The following is an 18,731-nucleotide window of genomic DNA, read 5'->3' as shown; positions in this document are numbered from 1 at the left end:
ATCTTTGAAACAGTTTTAAGAGTACATAATAATGACGCATAGACATTAAGTATATGTTGAAAGACAAAAGAGATACAAAAAGAGCCAATTTTCTCATTTTTGGAATGACCTTGACCTTTGACTTTTATATGAATTTTAAGGTCAAAGGTCAATGAATCTTATGCAGTTGGTCCCATGTCTCTACGACTTCTTGTTTTGAAAATTTTTAATTATTGGTAAAATTCAAAATCTTTCAGGGGCAATAACTCATTGATGGGGTCAACAAATGCTTTCGCAATGAATCAATGAAGTGTCTACTTAATTAGTCAAAGACATTAGTGAAGGTTCCATACCCCTACAGTTTACGGTTTCGGAGGAGTAGCTATAACAAGCTTTTTTGCGAAAGGGGTAATAACTCCGAAAGGGGTCATAGTTCATATACGCAGGGTCAACTGCGAAAATCTTTTATGGAGTACATTCTTGTGAACTTAAAATCTTTTCGATAAATCTTGAAACTCAAAATCACGGAAAAATAATAAAAAATAAAAAAAAAACAGAAGAAAATCAATAGGTCTTTCCACAGAAAGGTGGAAAGACCTAATAATAAACAGAAGAATTTCAATAGGTCTTTCCACAGAAAGGTGGAAAGACCTAATTAAACATTATAAGACATTTAATTATTGAACAAACACAACCCCATGCTACACCAGTATGGTGTATGGCAAGATCTTTTTGAATACTTTCTCAAATCCATAATTTTGAAGGAAAAATTTTTATCACAAATCCATTCATTATTTTCTATCTTAAAATGAATAGAGTACAGGTAAATCTAAAAGGGGATGTAGTTAGTCTAATTACTATAATACAAATTAACTATCTGAACAATCTATTGTTTTTTGCAAGTGGGAATAGATTGAACTGAAATTTTTTAAATGTTGGAATAGGTAGTGTAAACCCATCAGTATAAAAACTGTGTATCAGTATAAGACATCTCTTTTATATACTTTCATTTTCAAAAAAGTAATTGAAATGTAATTGAAAAGTAATTGAAAATAAATGACCATTTTTGAAATGTATTTAAATACATTCAATTACTTGTAATTGAAAGCTTGCTCAAATATAAATTACTTCCAATTACTTTGAAAAAGTAATTAATTACACTCATTTACAATTACTTTATTCATTTACCCCATCCCTGCCCTTGTCACTATTAAATTATCTCAAAATTTCTCAAATAATAGGCATTACTAAATTCTTAGATAAAATCATAATTAGCAAAAGGCGAGACAGTTTTTGCGGGTCGGGAATTAGATTTTGTGTACTTTTCAGAGTTAAGAAACCAATAAAAGATCGTCTTTGCAACAAATAGTGCAAAATTAAAAATTAACAAAATATAACACTGCAGTCACTGATTTGATAAGAATGCGTTCAATTATATATATTCAGTCCTACGATGTTACTTATGTCTACTTGCACTTTGATTAAAAGTTAAGGACCCAAACACTACGCTACATGTACCCAAATAATCTATAATTATGTAGAACGATTTTTTTCTCCTCTTTTCTGCTAAATTTACCCCTGCAATATTTCATGTAACCCCAGATTATTTAGTGCAGGCTTTCAGGTATTTCCGTCAAAGATAGGAAAAGCTGCAATGTTTTGCTAAAAGATAGCGCCTTATGGATGTTTCCGGTTGCTCTTGAAATTGCGTAATCTCGTTGGATACATGCCATAAAGCGGCAAGCGAACACGCTAACCGCTTAAAAAGTGTGGCACTTTTTACGGACTAGCTGTTCTCCTTCCTAAATTTGAGGGGCTGATACGGATTAATAGCACACCCCTAGAAAATTAAACCTAAAAAACAGTACAAGTGGCCATACACATATTTCGGGGTTACAAATTGTCTTAATTTTAACTCGTGAATGCAAGGATAATCTAATTGACAATTAATAGATAATTTTAGATATGAATGCAAACTATGTTCAAAGGGTACATTCTTAGGACGTCATCTTCTGACGGTGCATTTTGTCGTTTGAGAGAAAGAGAGAGAGATTGAATTATGTTGTTTTACGTCCCATTAGATAATATTTCACTTATAAAACACGTAATCAAATAGAAGTGAAGGGCTTTACATTTTCACAACTCGGCACTTAAGGTAGTTCGCGGGTTTGCTTTTGTCATCAGTTTTGGTACACAAATTCGACGATTCGAGCGGTTGCTTTGTGCACATTTGATTATGACGTCAGTTACGTCACAAAGGCGACGTTACGTTGTTTCCCGTTTAATTTTCTGCAAATGACTTCAAGTCTGTACGAATCAAGTAGATTAATGCAACGTGCATGCTTTTGTACGTAAACCTCGTACATCTTTTATATAAATTAAATTTCAGTCTAAATTCTGATGTGATTATATGTAATGTCTTAGGACTAATTAAATACAATACCAAATGAAAGGAATAATTTATATTGTAAGTGTAACTAAATTGCTAAAAATCAATCAAAATAAATCAGCGTAAAATTATGGTATGCAGAAAGAAAGTTATCTTGAATAAAAATTGCTTAGTGGAAAACTTGAGGGGTTGTATGTGCGCACGTTATTTGAAACTCAGGGGAACATGCGTATTGCATCATGACTGCCATTAAAGCCGGGGCAAAAATATGAGTATACTTCTCAGGATGGAATAAATCCTTATCAGTAAAACGGGTTAAATTTAAGTACATGTATTTTCCTGTTTTTTTTTTTTTAAATTACTATCATCATTATCAATATTGTTTGGTTGTTATGTATTTGAATCCCGTGTACTCGCCTTGTTTTGCTGGCTAATAAATTGTGAAATTATTTAAAAATCAAATTTATACAAACACCTGGACTGTAAGACCTATAAGACACTGTAAACAATTAATGTTTTACATTTTGCGTATTGAAATTGATTCAGAGAATTCGAAATTAATAAATATTTGAGATTTAGGGCAATATACTATAGCTTGCGACTAATATAGAAAGAACAAATACCCCCCCCCCCCCCTCTCCCCTCGGCCGCTTATTTCCTCAGAATCGGGATGTTTTTATTACCGTTTTCGAATTAAGTGTTATGCCTGAAATCCTATTGACCATGAAGTTTCTTAAAATACAGGTACTAATATTTTATCACTTGCGTTGTTGTCGCTGTATGATAATTCTCGTGCACGAGGAATCTTTATACCCTTAATTTTGACTTTGTGATCAGAATATGATTTTCACAATACTAGTGAAAATAAGTTGCTGGTCATCCTAATATGTTTCCGCAATAAATGAAATGATGAATAAATTTGAATTTTGTATCGATGTACCTTTTAATTTTCAAATATTGCATATTCGAAAGGTCAAGATATTTATACTCGTACTGTAAACGTGACTACGTTTAACAAATGACGTTGTAGACATAAATAACGCCATAAACGCAACATTTTAGAAGTATAAAAGAAAACTTTGAAATTATTTATCAAAAAAATCTAGCGAGAAGACATATTGATTTTTTTATATTAAAAGTTTTAATTTTACCTATTTTCACATTTTGAAATTGCTGACTAATTTGTCTACGTCTTTAAAAGGTTATCCAATCTTTTTCAAAGAAACTATTTAAACAAAATTGGCTTAAAAATGTCATTTTCCCATACAGTTCAATAGCAAAGCGTTAAAAAAGTACCAACAACAATACCGCGCTTACAGTAATATAGCATTAAAACTACGTAGGCAAATTTAGTGAAAATTGCAGATAATACGCTGTAAATTCTAAGGAACATTATATCAAATTTTCAGGATATGTTTTCTCGTAAGAATTTTTACGCAGTAAACCCGCGACCTACCTTAAGGCCATTGAGCATTGAGGAATCTTTTCTCGTGCCAACGTCTATCATGACATTGGGCCTTAGTTTCTAAGATTTAATCAAAAGGATCAGCAACTTTCACTGCCAAGTGGATGGTGAAGAAACAATTGCTACCCGTTTTTATCAATTTAGTTCAACAATGGCCGAGATTCGAACTCATGGACTGCAGAACACTAAGTTGACTGAGCTACCATGACAGGTACGGTGAGGGAGAGAAAGAGATATACATTTATCAAGATAGACAGACAGAGAGATAGACAAAGAATATAAAAGAAAGATAAATGAGTTTTCCTAGTTACATCTAGTCTGTTGTCCGTTAATCAATCTGTAAACATTTTTAGTTCCATCTAAGAAAAAAAATACTTGTCCAATTTAAGCAAACTTGCAATGGAGCCTTCTAGGATGAAAGGGATTCAAGTTTGTTCTAATGAGGGGTTAAAATTGTTATTTATTTTTTTTTTTTGTTTTTGGCTTTTTAAAATTATGTTAACTTCAAATATTCTCTTAATTGAGTGCAGAGAAAAAAATCAGAATTAAATAATTGACTTTATTATACCTCTACTGTTATTACTCTACATAAAATTAATACCATAAAACTGTCTATTTCCCCGAGAAAAGACTATTGCCCTCATCTGAAGACAACTCCCTGGAAAATCAGAGGTACTCCCTGGGAGTACTCCCTTATGAATATTTATTAGTATTTTTACCAATCATAGTGTTCAGTGGGCGGAGCGTCCAAGGAATCTCGAGTCTGTGACGTCATGTTATTAACTTTGTAACAATGACGTCAAAACATTTCGACATGCAATGTCAAAATCATACTTGAATTAGGCCAATAGCAAAATGGAAACAACGACAATTCTTCGAAATGAAAATACTTTTTAAAAATAATTTAATAGTTTTTAGGACACGATGCATTACTTATCATACATTGTGTTAAACTGCATGCACATGTAATTATGCCTCTACAGTTTTTTTTTTAAATGTCGGAATATCTGTTAAAAAAAATTGAATTGCCTATGATTATTTAGGAATAATAAAACAATAATGGAATTGGAACTCTTGAAATAGCAAATTTATGGTTCCCCTCGGTAGGAAACTTTTTCCCTCGGGGGCTTTGGCGCTTTGGGAAATAGTTTTCTCCCTCGGGGAACCATAAATTAGTTATTTTCATCGTACCCATTCCATAACTGTATAATACTGAAAGGGAAAAAGAAATGCATATTTAACTTTTGAATTAAATTAAAACCATTTTTTCCAGATTTGTTATAAAACATTTTAATTTATCTTTAATCAGTAAGATATCAAAAATCTTGTGTGACTTAGACTGATAATTCATGAGTTATTGAAATATATTGAGATACCCCCCCCCCCCCCAAAAAAAAAATAGAATCATTATCATTTCCCTTGCACAACAGTAATAGCCTTAATTCTCCTGTGCATTGAGTTCATCAGAGCATTAATCTTTCTCACAGGATGATTGTTCAACCCTATAGCTTCCGACGGTAGTCTTAGTGGTTGAGAGTAGCTGTAACATTCTAAGCCAACAAATCTCCCCGCCCAATGAATCCCACGAATTTTTGATTTAGGATAGAATTTACAGAATCCAGCTGCTTGGGTACACGTGCATGTCTGTAAGAAATTAAAGTCTCGACAAACACTGGCTACTTTTTCCCAGTGTGAACATGCTGAAAACAAAACGCATATGGCACGTACCTGCGCGCGTGCGAGGAAAATCGACGTAAAGTTACAAATTAAAGCTCGCGGACCAAATAAGACCAGAGAGTTTCTGTCAGTTTTAGGATGAAAATTATGACTATGATTGTTTGCTGTCTTAATATCGGTTTCAGTGATAATGGCTTGACGATAACCGATGTGGCATGGTGAAAAGTCTGACGTTGTTAGGCGCCAACGTCAACGTCATGGTTGGTTGAGAACCTTTAAAAATACTCTTTGACAACCGAAAAAAAACTTTATTTGTTGAAAAGTTAAAAACCAACCGCACAGCAACATGTTGTTGCCTTTTTATTCCCTTATACTAGTCCCAATTTAACTTCCGTCAGCCATACCATGATTGCAAAAAAAATCATGCTGACTGCAAATATGCAAAAAAGATGTTCATAACTCTAATGCATCGTTTTGCACAACAAATTGTGATCACAAATTTGCCATGATGAAAATTAAACGTGTTTATGACTTTTTATCACTTATATCCCACGTGACGCCATTTTATGGTTAAGTAGTTTTGACCAGCGATTTCAGTGCAAAGTTACCAAAATACCCATCTGACTAATTTTCATAATTTTCGGTCACATACTGAAATTGTTTCGCATATTATGATCTCATGCGTTTCTTTTTCCTTTTTGTATATACACATCAACATATCTTCACACACAAGTGTGTTATATTGCTGGTCTAACAAATGTGAATCGTAACCCAACTTTACATACATGTACCCTGTTCTGAATTTTCTATATCCACCACTGAGAAAAGCAGTTACTAGGTCAGTGATTAGCATGTGATGTTTACGTAAGGTACAGTGGTATAAAAAATGAATTCAAGAATCTTCAAATCATGCCATGAGCCTAGGATGGAGCCAGAATTGGCAATCAATGTTTTACATAGCAATATATATAGGGACAATGTGTGCTGGACAACAAAATGTTTCATCACAATCAAGCTGCATAAAAATATGATTTGCACGCGAGTTTTGAATACATTGAATTTTACGAAACTACCAGAGTCGCCTAGTTGATACAGTAGTATGAGCGTCTGCTCTAGAATCGGGTTTGGATAACACTATAGGATACAAAGACTTTTCCTTCGGATAAAACCATATTAACTGAGTCAAGTAGGTGTAAGTACGAAAAAGATCCATTGCTGATCAGAAGCCATGAGTGCAGAGCAAAGGATATAATGAGAAATATCTATACATTGCCAACAAAACATTCATGCAAAGGCAATATTTGTTAAAAAGTGTGAAAATGCAAAAACTGTTTCACAAAGAAAACCCCGTTTGCTTCTCATTGAACGCGGTCTACTTGTTAAAATAACGATCATTTTCAATTATAAATTTACAAATTAAAATGAGACTATTGAAATGCCTTTTCTAATATCTTTTTTAATTAACTCCGTACTTTCTATTTTTAGATTCACCATCTGTGGGCAGTTACAGCGTGTGGAAGACAAGACTATCAGGTGAGCTTCTGGTAAAAAAAAATAATTACATTCACCGAAGTAAACACATACCGTATAGCGGGTTTTCTTGACGGGTGTAAAATTTGGCGTTTTGTCTTGCCAAAGGTATGCCAATAATTTTTGCGTAATTTATTTTAGCGGACACAGTGTTTCAGCTCTTTGCAGATGAACACTAAGAAGAGTACTGACTATTTTAACGATAAAGATTTTAGCGGGTACCATCAAAACGCTAAAATAAGTCAAAATAAGTACCCCGCTAAAATAGCCCGCTATACGGTATAAATAGTTTGCATTGCTTTCGCTTTGCTGTAGAATTCATTACGTTAAAGAGTTCCAATTAATCCTCCTTAAGGTAGGATTCTTCTCATATTTCTAATAATTAAAAATTAATGAAATTTTCACAGAATCAAGAAGACAACATAAGTAAGTCATAGTATAAGTGAAATTAAATTTGACCGTTTTATATTAGAGGCAAGGTCAGGTCAAGGTCATTATCTTTTTCCTTGACATTAAGAATTAAAAATACTGTTGCTAATCATGTGATACCTACTTCTATTTCAAAAGTTAAATGATTGTTCTTTTTGCATAAAAACATATTAATATATCGGGTCTATAGAATGATATTACCAAATTTACATAAATAATTTAACTTAACTGGATATTGGCTAATCCGAGTTTTCTCTGTTTTTCTTAATTTTTTAGGATATATTAGTTATTTTCATATGCTTCCTATATTTAAGGTCTTCAATCCCTAATAGGAAGAAATTCAATGAAATTGAAATCATAAAAGATATGTAAGCATTGAATACTCAGTTTATTTATACATACTTCCCATTTATTACTATAAGTATGTTTAGTGGGATGTGTCCTAATTCATGACCTCGAATTTTGGTAAGAGTTATCTCCCCTTTTTTAATTAATAAAAAAATCAATTAAAAAAAATTGAGCTGGTAAAAAAATTCTTTTCAATTATCATTCTATTTTTAATATTTCAATGCATCTTTCCACCACAGGATTTATTGATATTCAAATTATTTGAATTTTTATTTTGAAAAAACGCTTTTTTCCCATAGACTTCAATGCAATCTTTGTTAATTAACTACTGTTTAATTAATGAACTTTTTGAAAATTTCTCGTGGGCAATCCTTTTCCACTATAAAATGCTTTAATATAATATAAGAGTATCGTGTACTTGACGGACATTTAAGGGTAGAGAATTTGGTCCCATTAGGGATTGAAATCCTTAACTTTTTCTTATTTTCACATATAATAAAGTACTCTTATAAATGTACAAAATGATACAAAAACAAAAAGTTTTGATCGTTTGCTAAGAGAGAAAAAATATACTTTTTATGGATTTTTGGCTCAAATCTGCACTTTGATAGGAAGCGTTTTAAAGCTAATAAAATTCTAGTTTGTTTGAAAAAGCATATTTATTTGACATATTTTGAAAGTTTATTCCCTCGATATTAATTTAACTTACATTTGAAAATTTCTCCAAGTCTTCGATTGTGTAAAAATTATAACTAAATTCATTGTTCTATTATAATTTTGAGAGGCAGAAAAGAAAATATTTTCATACGCCACCATTCCGCCAAAAATATAGTCCCTGCTAGTTTTCAAGCGCGGTTTACCATTTCTTTTTGAAGTTTTACAATTGTGATGAGGAAAGAAAAATATAGTCATTTAAATTCCTTACACCTCAATATATAAGACATATAAGCAAATATACTTTGAATGTTTCATCTAGTCAGAAACCAGAGAAGAATCCTACCTTAAACACTTTATGTCATGCGTGTCTAGGTCATTTTTAAGGCGTCGATCGAAACTCGAGCGTCATCTAGTGATTGGTTAGATTTTACGCGACCGAATGTGTTTGTGGATGCATACGCATCCGCAATAGAAAATAGCAACAACTGTTAACCAATTTTTTTCAAACAACCTTCAAGACGGTAAAATAATTACAAAATAAACACGAATACTACAAGACTCTAAAGACTGAATTTCTTAATCTTAGCTTAACTTTTACAATGTTCTATCCAAATTTACATCGTATTCGAACAACTGATGATATTGAGCAGTGTTACTGTTATTTATCCATTTCCTTAATTTATTTACTGCGCCCTATCGTAACTCGAACGTACTTGTAACATTAGAGTCATAGCTATAGTTTAAATGCAATCACTATACTGTAGAACAACGCTCTGACAATAGTAATTAGAAATAATAATATACAAATATATGTAACCCTTCATATGTCTTCGATTGGCTGAAAAGAAATTATAAAATAGGTTGATATTGAGCGTGAACATTTCTGACGATGTCTGGTCAATTCGAACCCTGTTTTATTCGGACCAGGACATAAGGCCCTAAACTGTATTTGTGTCAAAACTACTTTTTATTTTTAGCTCACCTGAGCCGAAGGCTCAAGTGAGCTTTTCTGATCACATTTTGTCCGTCGTCCGTCCGTCTGTCTGTCCGTCTGTCTGTCCGTCCGTCTGTCCGTCCGTCCGTCTGTAAACTTTTCACATTTTTGACTTTTCTCAAGAACCAATGGGCCAATTTTAACCAAACTTTGTACAAAGCATCCTTGGGTGAAGGGGAGGTAAAATTGTTAAAATAAAGGGCCAAGTCCCCTTACAAGGGGAGATAATCAAGAAAAGACAAAAATAGGGTGGGGTCTTTAAAAAATCTTCTTCTCAAGAACCACTGGGCCAGGAAAGCTGAAACGTATGTGTAATCATCCTTGGGTAGTGTAGATATTAAATTGTTAAAATCATGACCCCTGGGGGTAGGGTGGGGCCACAATAGGGAATCCAAGTTTTACATAGAAATATATAGAACAAAACTTTAAAAATCTTCTTCTCAAGAACCACTGGGCCAGGAAAGCTGAAACTTATGTGGGAGCATCCTTGGGTAGTGTAGATATTAAATTGTTAAAATCATGACCCCCGGGGGTAGGATACGAAAGGAAATCCAAATTTAACATAGAAATATATAGAACAAAACTTTAAAAATCTTCTTCTCAAGAACTACTGGGCCAGAAAAACTGAAACTTATGTGGAAGCATCTTTGGGTAGTGTAGATATTAAATTGTTAAAATCATGACCCCCGGGGGTAGGGCGGAGCCACAATAGGGAATCCAAGTTTTACATAGAAATATATAGAACAAATCTTTAAAAATCTTCTTCTCAAGATCCACTGGGCCAGGAAAACTGAACCTTATGTGGAAGCATCCTTGGGTAGTGTAGATATTAAATTGTTAAAATCATGACCCCCCGGGGATAGGCCGGGGCCACAATAGGGAATCCAAGTTTTACATAGAAATATATAGAACAAATCTTTAAAAATCTTCTCTTCAAGAACCACTGGGCCAGGAAAGCTAAAACTTATGTGGAAGCATCCTTGGGTAGTGTAAATATAAAATTGTTAAAATCATGAGCCCCCGGGGGTAGGGCGGGGCCACAATAGGGAATCCAAGTTTTACATAGAAATATATCGAACAAATCTTTGAAAATCTTCTTCTCAAGATCCAATGGGCCAGGAAAATTGAAACTTATGTGGGAGCATCCTTGGGTAGTGTAGATATTAAATTCTTAAAATCATGACCCCCGGGGGTAGGATGGGGCCACAATAGGGAATCCACTTTTTACATAGAAATATATAGAACAAATCTTTAAAAATCTTCTTCACAAGAACCACTGGGCCAGGAAAGCTGAAACTTATGTGGAAGCATCCTTGGGTAGTGTAGATTCTAAAGTTTTAAAATAAAAAAGGGAAGTGGGTTGTTGGGCATGATACGTATAGCAAGAGGGGGAATCTGGTAAAGATCTGCATCACCCAAGTTACTCAGGTGAGCGATGTGGCCCATGGGCCTCTTGTATTATTATGTTACCATAGTTACTCACTTGACCTATCTTCAGATATTTTAAATTGTTTACTTGTTGGAATCCATTGAAGCCTTCAGACTTTTGATTTTTAATTATTTATTAAAAAAAAACAATGACTAAAAAATCTCAGCAGCGCTATCCACCTACCCCTACAAAATCACACATTGCCTAGGTAGGGTTGTTGAACTGTTAAAACCAGTATCGACTACAGACGTAGATCCAGGGGGTAGGTAAACCATTGTCAAAAAATCTAATCAAGAAATATACTGACAAGGAAAAAATGACTTCTTTCTCAAATTTGAAATAACTATTTTATTGGGGGATGGAGTGGGTGGGATGGTGGATTGTTGTTGAGCAACTTTCTGGAGACAGTTACATGTAGAACGAACAACTGACCGTACCTTTAGATTATGGGAAAGGTCATTAGAAATGGAGAAGAGGTGACAAATTTTTTTAGTAAAATTTTATAGATGTATGTTCGTTTCTTCACATTAACCTGCATGTTTCTAACTCTGCCAATTTAAAAGGGATCTGTATTTTCTAAGTAAAATATCCAATGCCACTTTTTTTAGTTACTTTACTTTGTACATTTCCTGTAGTAAAGAAAACAAACCCCACCAACGAATCCACTTTTGATCCGTACAAGGACTAAATCTGTAATGTCTGCACTGTAAAAACTACATGTACATATAGCCATCTTTTTTCGAAGAATAATTTTTTCATTATAACTTATCGACTTTTACTCCTTAAACTTCAGTGGTTGAGGTATAAGAAAAAAGGCAATTAAGCACAGGTTCCAAAGTAAAGTTGACCCGGTTATGATATACATGTATTAGATAAAGTGTAAACTGTCTTACTGTTGATTAATTAAAGAGGGCTAAAGTTCTTTGAAATGTATTAAAGTATTTTCTATAAATCATGAATTAATGAGACTTTTTTCTACATGATAATTTAGATTCATTGTCGTTATTTACCTATATTTACGGAAGCCAAATAGTAGAAACCAAAAATAAATAAAGAAAAACGAAATTATAAACTGCAGAAAAACGAAATTATTAAATAAAGAAAACAGAATTATTAAATAAAGAAAAACTAAATTAATATTATATAGAAAAACCAAAAATTAATATATAAAGAAAAACTAAATTGATTTAAAAAGAAAAACGAAATTAATAAAAAGAAAAACGGGATTATTAAACGTAGAAAACGAAATTATTGAATGAAGAAAAACGAAATTGATATATGTAGAAATACAAATCAATATATAAAGAAAAATGGAATTGATATTTAAAGAAAAACAAAATTATTAAATAAAGAAAAACGAAATTATACAGAGAAGAGAACGAAATTAAATTAAGAAAAACGAAATTATTAAACAAAAAGTACGAAATTAATATAAAAAGAGAAACGAAATTAATATATAAAGAAAAACGAAATTATTAAAAGTAGAAAACTGAAACTAAAATACGGAATTTATAATTGTGCATTGTAAGGGCCTTAACTCATAAATCATTAGCGCGAGTGTCTGATACATGTAGACCTGCTTTTGTCTCGACCATGAACACGTGTGAAGTTTGCCTTTACAATAACCTATTCCCATATCGAAAACATAACCATTACAATACACATGAATGGGGGTGAATTATAGTAATAAGCTTCTAAATTAAAGATTTATGTTTTTATTTAACAGTAACATGATTAATGATTGTGTACTTTGACCAGTCTGATAATTTGACCAGTAATTCGGTGAGATGTTGACGTTAACGATTCTGCTCATGAGTAGACTGTGTAAACTGCAGAGAGCGTAATTATAAAATGTGTAGCAAAACCCGAACCGGATCGCAGATTTCTAAACTGAAAACCCGGTTTCGGATTGAAGTTCAGCATATTATTTTACCAGGTATATAGAATTTGAATTATATAAGTAAGTTCCGTGACGAATACATAAGTATATATCAGTAATTGTAAAAAAAAAAGGGGGGGTCAGTTTAAAAGTTTTCGGCCCTGTCCTGATTTTCCTAACCCATTTTAAACTTACTGTGTTGCAGATGCAAATGTTTAGAACAAACTAGAGCAAAGCTTGTTGCAAAGCAACGAGTAGGTCTTCCGTCCTGTTTGACCAGAAGTAGCTTTCATTTTTAACAAAAATGAGAAATAATGCCCAAAAATGCTTTGAATCCTCTAAAGCTAATTGATACAAAAATAAGCCATTTTTTGCTACTTCCGGTTTGACCGGAAGTGAGGACGATGCACAAAAAATTAATTTTTAAGCTCCCAAAGACATATGTTGCCCAAAAACTGGTCAAAAACGGCAAAAATACGCGTTTTCCGACTACTTCCGGTTTGGCAGGAAGTGACGACGCTGGACGTATTTTTACGACTCCATTAGAAAAAGCTTGACATTTTCAACAACTTTGCTTCTTTGATGTATAATAAATTCTCAATACTTTTTGAGATATCTGGAAAAAAATTTTGGCCCCTCTAGATCCCTTAATTAAGGGGTCAGCCCCTTTTTCGACATATTATTTGAAAGATCTTCTAATTCTGCACAAATTATGTTCTATATATTGTAACAAAATATTTTTAGTGTAGAAGATAAAAAGCAAAATATTAGTAATTTTTGGTTCTTTTAAGCGTTCTAATTTTTGACTCCTATATAGTGCCATTTTGAATAAAGAAATCGAAAATCCAAAACCAATGTGCACAATTTCAATCCGTCTATTATCTGAAATCAGTAGAATTTCTGCTCCAGCTCTAGCGGTCTCTGAGCGTTTGTCTGGAAATGAAAGCCTATAAATTTTCGTTTAAAGGGAAATAACTCAAAACCGGAAGTGTCTTTTTGAAATTTTAGTCAGCATTCTGCTAGAGTTTATAAACGTTTATAACCTCTGAAAATTTGAGCGAAATCCGTTGAGAAATGAGTAAGATATGAGGCCTCTAAATTGTGGTCTAGGAAGCAGAAGAAACAACATGTATTTGTGAAACACTGATGCCCCCGTATGGCAACATGGCTAAGGTTAAGCTTTCTCAAATGCAGATCAAATATTTTGGTAACAAAGTAAGGCCTTTTTACAAGAAATTTATGCAAATATAAAACGCTAGCTACACCTGTTCCAGGGTTATGACCAAGGTTAACATTTTATAATAGAAGGCAAACTCCGTTTCAAGGTCAAAGGGTTAAGGTTGTTGTGATTTAAAGAAAGGCTTTGTCTCAAAGATTACGTATGGAAAGAATGAAAGCGCTGGCCCTTACCGTTCAAAAGTTATGGTCAAGGTTAAAGTTTGTAAAAAGTAAGTCAAACTCCAAGGTCAAGGTCAAAGGGTCAAGATTCTTTATATCCAATGAAAGGTATTGTCACAAGGATTACACATGTGAAATTTGAAAGCTCTAGCCCCTACTGTTCAAAAGTTATGGTCAAGGTTAAAGTTTGTAAAAAGTAAGTCAAACTCCAAGGTGAAGGTCAAAGGTTCAAGGTTCTTGATATCCAATGAAAAGTCTTGCCACAAGGATTACACATATGAAATATGAAAGCTCTAGCCCCTACTGTTCAAAACTTACGGTCAAGATTAATGTTTGTAAAAAGTAAGTCAAACTCCAAGGTCAAGGTCAAAGGGTCAAAGTTCTTGATATCAAATGAAAGGTCTTGCCACAAGTATTAAATTTGCAAAATATGAATGCCGAAGCCAGAACCCTTCATGTTGTATTTTTAAAATAGGTCAAACCCCAAGGTCTAGGTCAAAGGGTCAAGGTTCTTGGTATTTATTAAAAGATCTTTTTATCAGGATTATATATGTGAAGTATGAAAGTTGAAGTACCTATTGTTCAAAAGTTATAGCCAAGTTTAAAGTTTTTTCATAGGTACGGAAATCTCCAAGGTCAAGGTCAAAAGGTGAAGGATGTTGATATCCAATGAAAGGTTTTACAACAAAGAATACATTCGTAAAATATAAATGTGCTGATGTTTATTGTTCAAAAGAAATGGCCAAAGTAAAAGTTCAAAATTTTTGTGTTAAAGTGGGTCAAACTCCAAGGTCAAGGTCAAATTTGGTGGAACCCAAAGAATTATAAAAATTTAAAATTGAGTACATTTGTATACCTTTTGATCTTTTTTTCCTATTTAAATCTTGCTAATTATATGTTAGAACTTCTTCATCAACAAAGTTATCCTACTGTGTAACAGATTTTTTTATACAAATTGATAGAAAATGTTGTTTATTTCTTTTTAACATTTAAAAACGTTTTTTTTTTTAAATTATTTTATTTAGCCTCCGATAATTTCTCTCTTTCTTTTTTTTTTCTTTTGTTTTGTTTTTTTCTTTTCTTTTTTTCTCCTTTTTTTGATAAATATTCAAATTACATAAACATGTATGGTCAATAATTCTAAAATAAGATAAAGTCCTGAACTGTTCAGGAGAAAAACTTTTGTACAAGGAAAGCTTATAAATAGTTCTTCTATAATAGTAAATATAAGCAACAAAAGTTTATTAATATTTTTTTTCCTGTACTTAAAATAGCAATTAATATTTTGCAACAAAGGATTCTGACACCATAGTGAATTTGTTCTGTGTCTGACAATGTTTGATAGTTTTAAAAATTAGTCTTAAAAAGAAATGTCGGGAATTCCAGATTTTAATGTGCTGTTTTTGTAAACAATAAACGAAAGGATCACATATGTACCTTGTAAAATGAAAGCAGTGAAGTCATTTATATCCACATAATTTTAACTTATGTCTAGGCAGTACTGTTGTCAAATTACGATACTGTACATTCTTTTATTATAAATGGATAAAATGAACACATACAATTTCTTATTTACAAATTGTAGATTTCAGTTTGTATTATCTTGCAATTAGTGAACGTCACTCTGACTGCATCAAACTACAATGTTAAAGATCATACTTTTCTGTGCCATCCTTAAAGTTTAAGAGTTTTCTGAAATTAAATTGCAAATTATTGACTCCATTGTCAAACACAAACATTATTGTTTTATACCCCTTTTGATTGACATCTGTTGAATACGATCATCCAGTAATAGTGCAGTGACAAACATAGAAAAAGATGCTTATTTTAGAGTTTATTCTACAAGTAACTAGTATTCATGTTTATTTTTTAAACACATTTTTTTTTATTATAGATGAGTATTAGGAAAAGTTATGGCCATGTGTTATACGTATCATAGATAAAATAACTAAAAGAAAACTGACATATTGTCTAGAACCAATCAGATAGTGCGTTGTATTAGCATATTTTAATGAGGCATAAGATATAGGGACATAAAAAAAAATATAGAAGGTAAAGAGGTAAAATTTACCCTGTCTATCAAATAGTATAATAAAGAAAGGAAGTGGCTACGATTTTTATGAAATTTTAATGTCTTTCCAAAATGTTTCCAAGGCAATTGAACACTCCATTATTTCAGTTTGTTCATTAACATGTTCATAAACGTAAAAACTATAAGAAATGTGAAAACTTGACCATGTTATTCATATTTCAATATGACTGTACCTATATTGAGAAATTCAATGTATTTTAACTTCATGAAAAGATGTACACATTTAACTTTTATTTATACCCCCCCCCCCCAAAAAAAAAAAGAAAATCCTGTTCATATGACTTTTCGCTCTCAATTTTTACACAAATGCATAAAATAAAGATAAAACAGTATATTTTGTACGATTAAAATGCAACCAAAAAATTTACGGTGTCTGAGAATAAAAATGTCATGCTAAATTGACATAAAAAAGATACTCAGCTTCAATTAGCTATTTTCAAACTGTTTTCCCGTGGGTATTTATTTCATCTTATTTTATTTTCTTCTTTATAATAAGGTTGGTATTCTATTACGGCAGAGATATACAATTATGACTCGCTTATACTGTACTCTCTAACTGTTAGGAGTAATTTATATTTCACGAGAAAGGGACGCCATACATTTTTCAGTAAAAATACAAAACACGGCGTTAGTCGTTTAATTTCTTTAAAATTTCACGTTTTTTGAAGAGTGCACAAATTAAAAACTTAAGTTTATGGAATACTTTAATGGGAAATAAAGACAAACGAAGTGTAGTTATTTGTTTTTAGAAATTATATTAAAAAATAATAACGCCATTGTGTCCTCTTTGTTACCACAGCAGTGTTTGTCGTGTGATTTTAAACTTATTTGACAACCTTATGATTTATGTTTAATAAAAATAAATCCACAAGATACTGATGTACAAGTAACAGTTACTGGCATAATGCGCCGTTGCTTTATTCTTTACTTTTTATAGAAAGTTGCACGGAATACCCGATTTCGCGGATTCAACGATACCCTAATATCGAGTATTATACGCGATTTCAGGGATAATACCCGATTTCGAGTATTCTCTCCGACCTGTTATACATGTATCAACAATGTTTCACAGGTACAAATACTGTAGCGAATTTACAGTTTCTCTGTCAGTAACCTTGACTTGTCTGAATGAATGGATATGTTCAGCCTTATTTTTTCTGAGCATATACAGTATCAAATCGGAAGAATTTATTAGGTTCAACACTATGATTTAGCTAAGGATTTAACTAGAAATATGTCTATAGGACATGACTGCATCGCCAAGTGTATATTAGTACATAATGCAACATTAAAATCTGTATTAATGTATGACGTTTGTTGAGAATATCTTGAATAGTTTCTTAAAAATTGAAATCTTAAAAAATGGATATAGATTATAAAATCCCCTTCAAATAATGCATAAGCTTACATAAAAATATCTCAAATGGTTTCTTTAATACTAAGAAAAATGCAATTTAAAGACAAGTGAGGTAAAGGTCACAGGAAAGTGCAAGGTTAAAGTGTATCAGCATACTAAAGTTTGATAAAAATGTCTTGAATTAATTCTTCAAATCTGAGCACCGCCCGTGTGGCACAGGGGTTAGATCATCTGTTCTAGACTAAGGTTTGGATATATCTTTCAAAAGTGTGCATATATTTTGGCCACTTTTGTACATGTAAAAATGAATACATGTATATAATTAAACTTGCATGTACAAGCATATTCAAGTAAAATTCTGCAATTGAAATATTCTTTTCGGGTTTTTCCCTTGAGTTGGAAACGTCACTTACTGGTACACTTACAATTATTTCCATTTATAACTATCGGAGTACACGATGTATTTTTAACACCGACATGCCCGCGGCTCTCTGCGGCCACGCACGTGTGAACGAGGACTAGGGTGCAAAACGTTTTGAACTTTTGACACAAGGCAACAGAGGTGGATGTAAACTGTAATGACATAACTGAGGGCATTGTGGCATCGCACAAAATGCATAAAACAAATTCTAGACTTATAGATTTTAATAATTTAAATTGAAATAGGATACACCCCCAAGGTAAGCCCCAATTTTTAATGCCTATATAATGTATTTGCAAAACATTTGTGTGACCCCCCCGTACAGATGCTTATGCTTCACAACAATATAACTGGTATGACGTTAAAATTTTTCAATAAATTTTAGTTTACATAAAATGCATGAAAACTGTAAAAAAAAAAATTAGTTCAGTAAAATAATTAAGGGAGAAAGAATTTTCGAAGTACATATATGGAAAAATCAAAATCGCTCACTTTCATATCGTAAAGTGACCATACCGAAGAGTTATCAAACAGGTTCAATTATTTCTATCATATCTAAGATTTGCAAGAATATTGACCAAGCCATACACATTTTTCAAAGTGCATTTATATGGTCGATATTAACGCACTTTGAAAAGAAATTTTATTTTTTTAAAGTGCGTTGATTTGGTCCCAAATTTAACGCAC

At 32.4% G+C, this 18,731-nt stretch overlaps 1 protein-coding gene across 1 annotated transcript in view; it reads left to right on the top strand.

Moving 5' to 3' along the window:
* Positions 1 to 6,995: 6,995 nt before the first annotated feature.
* LOC134245876 (uncharacterized) overlaps positions 6,996 to 18,731 on the top strand; it is a gene marked incomplete at its 5' end in the record, with an annotated part of 36,892 nt that continues 25,156 nt past the window's right edge. Inside the window, one exon of the mRNA XM_062728119.1 lies at positions 6,996 to 7,043. Coding sequence (XP_062584103.1) covers positions 6,996 to 7,043 — 48 coding nt within the window. The remainder of the gene's footprint in view (positions 7,044 to 18,731) is intronic.

This window comes from Saccostrea cucullata, unplaced genomic scaffold (assembly GCF_032062105.1).
Source record: "Saccostrea cucullata isolate Sc308-1 unplaced genomic scaffold, CSIRO_AGI_Scuc_v1 ctg2136, whole genome shotgun sequence".
NCBI lineage: Eukaryota > Metazoa > Mollusca > Bivalvia > Ostreida > Ostreidae > Saccostrea > Saccostrea cuccullata.
The sequence above is the reverse complement of the archived record's forward strand: the minus strand, read 5'-3'. Positions and strand labels throughout refer to the sequence as shown.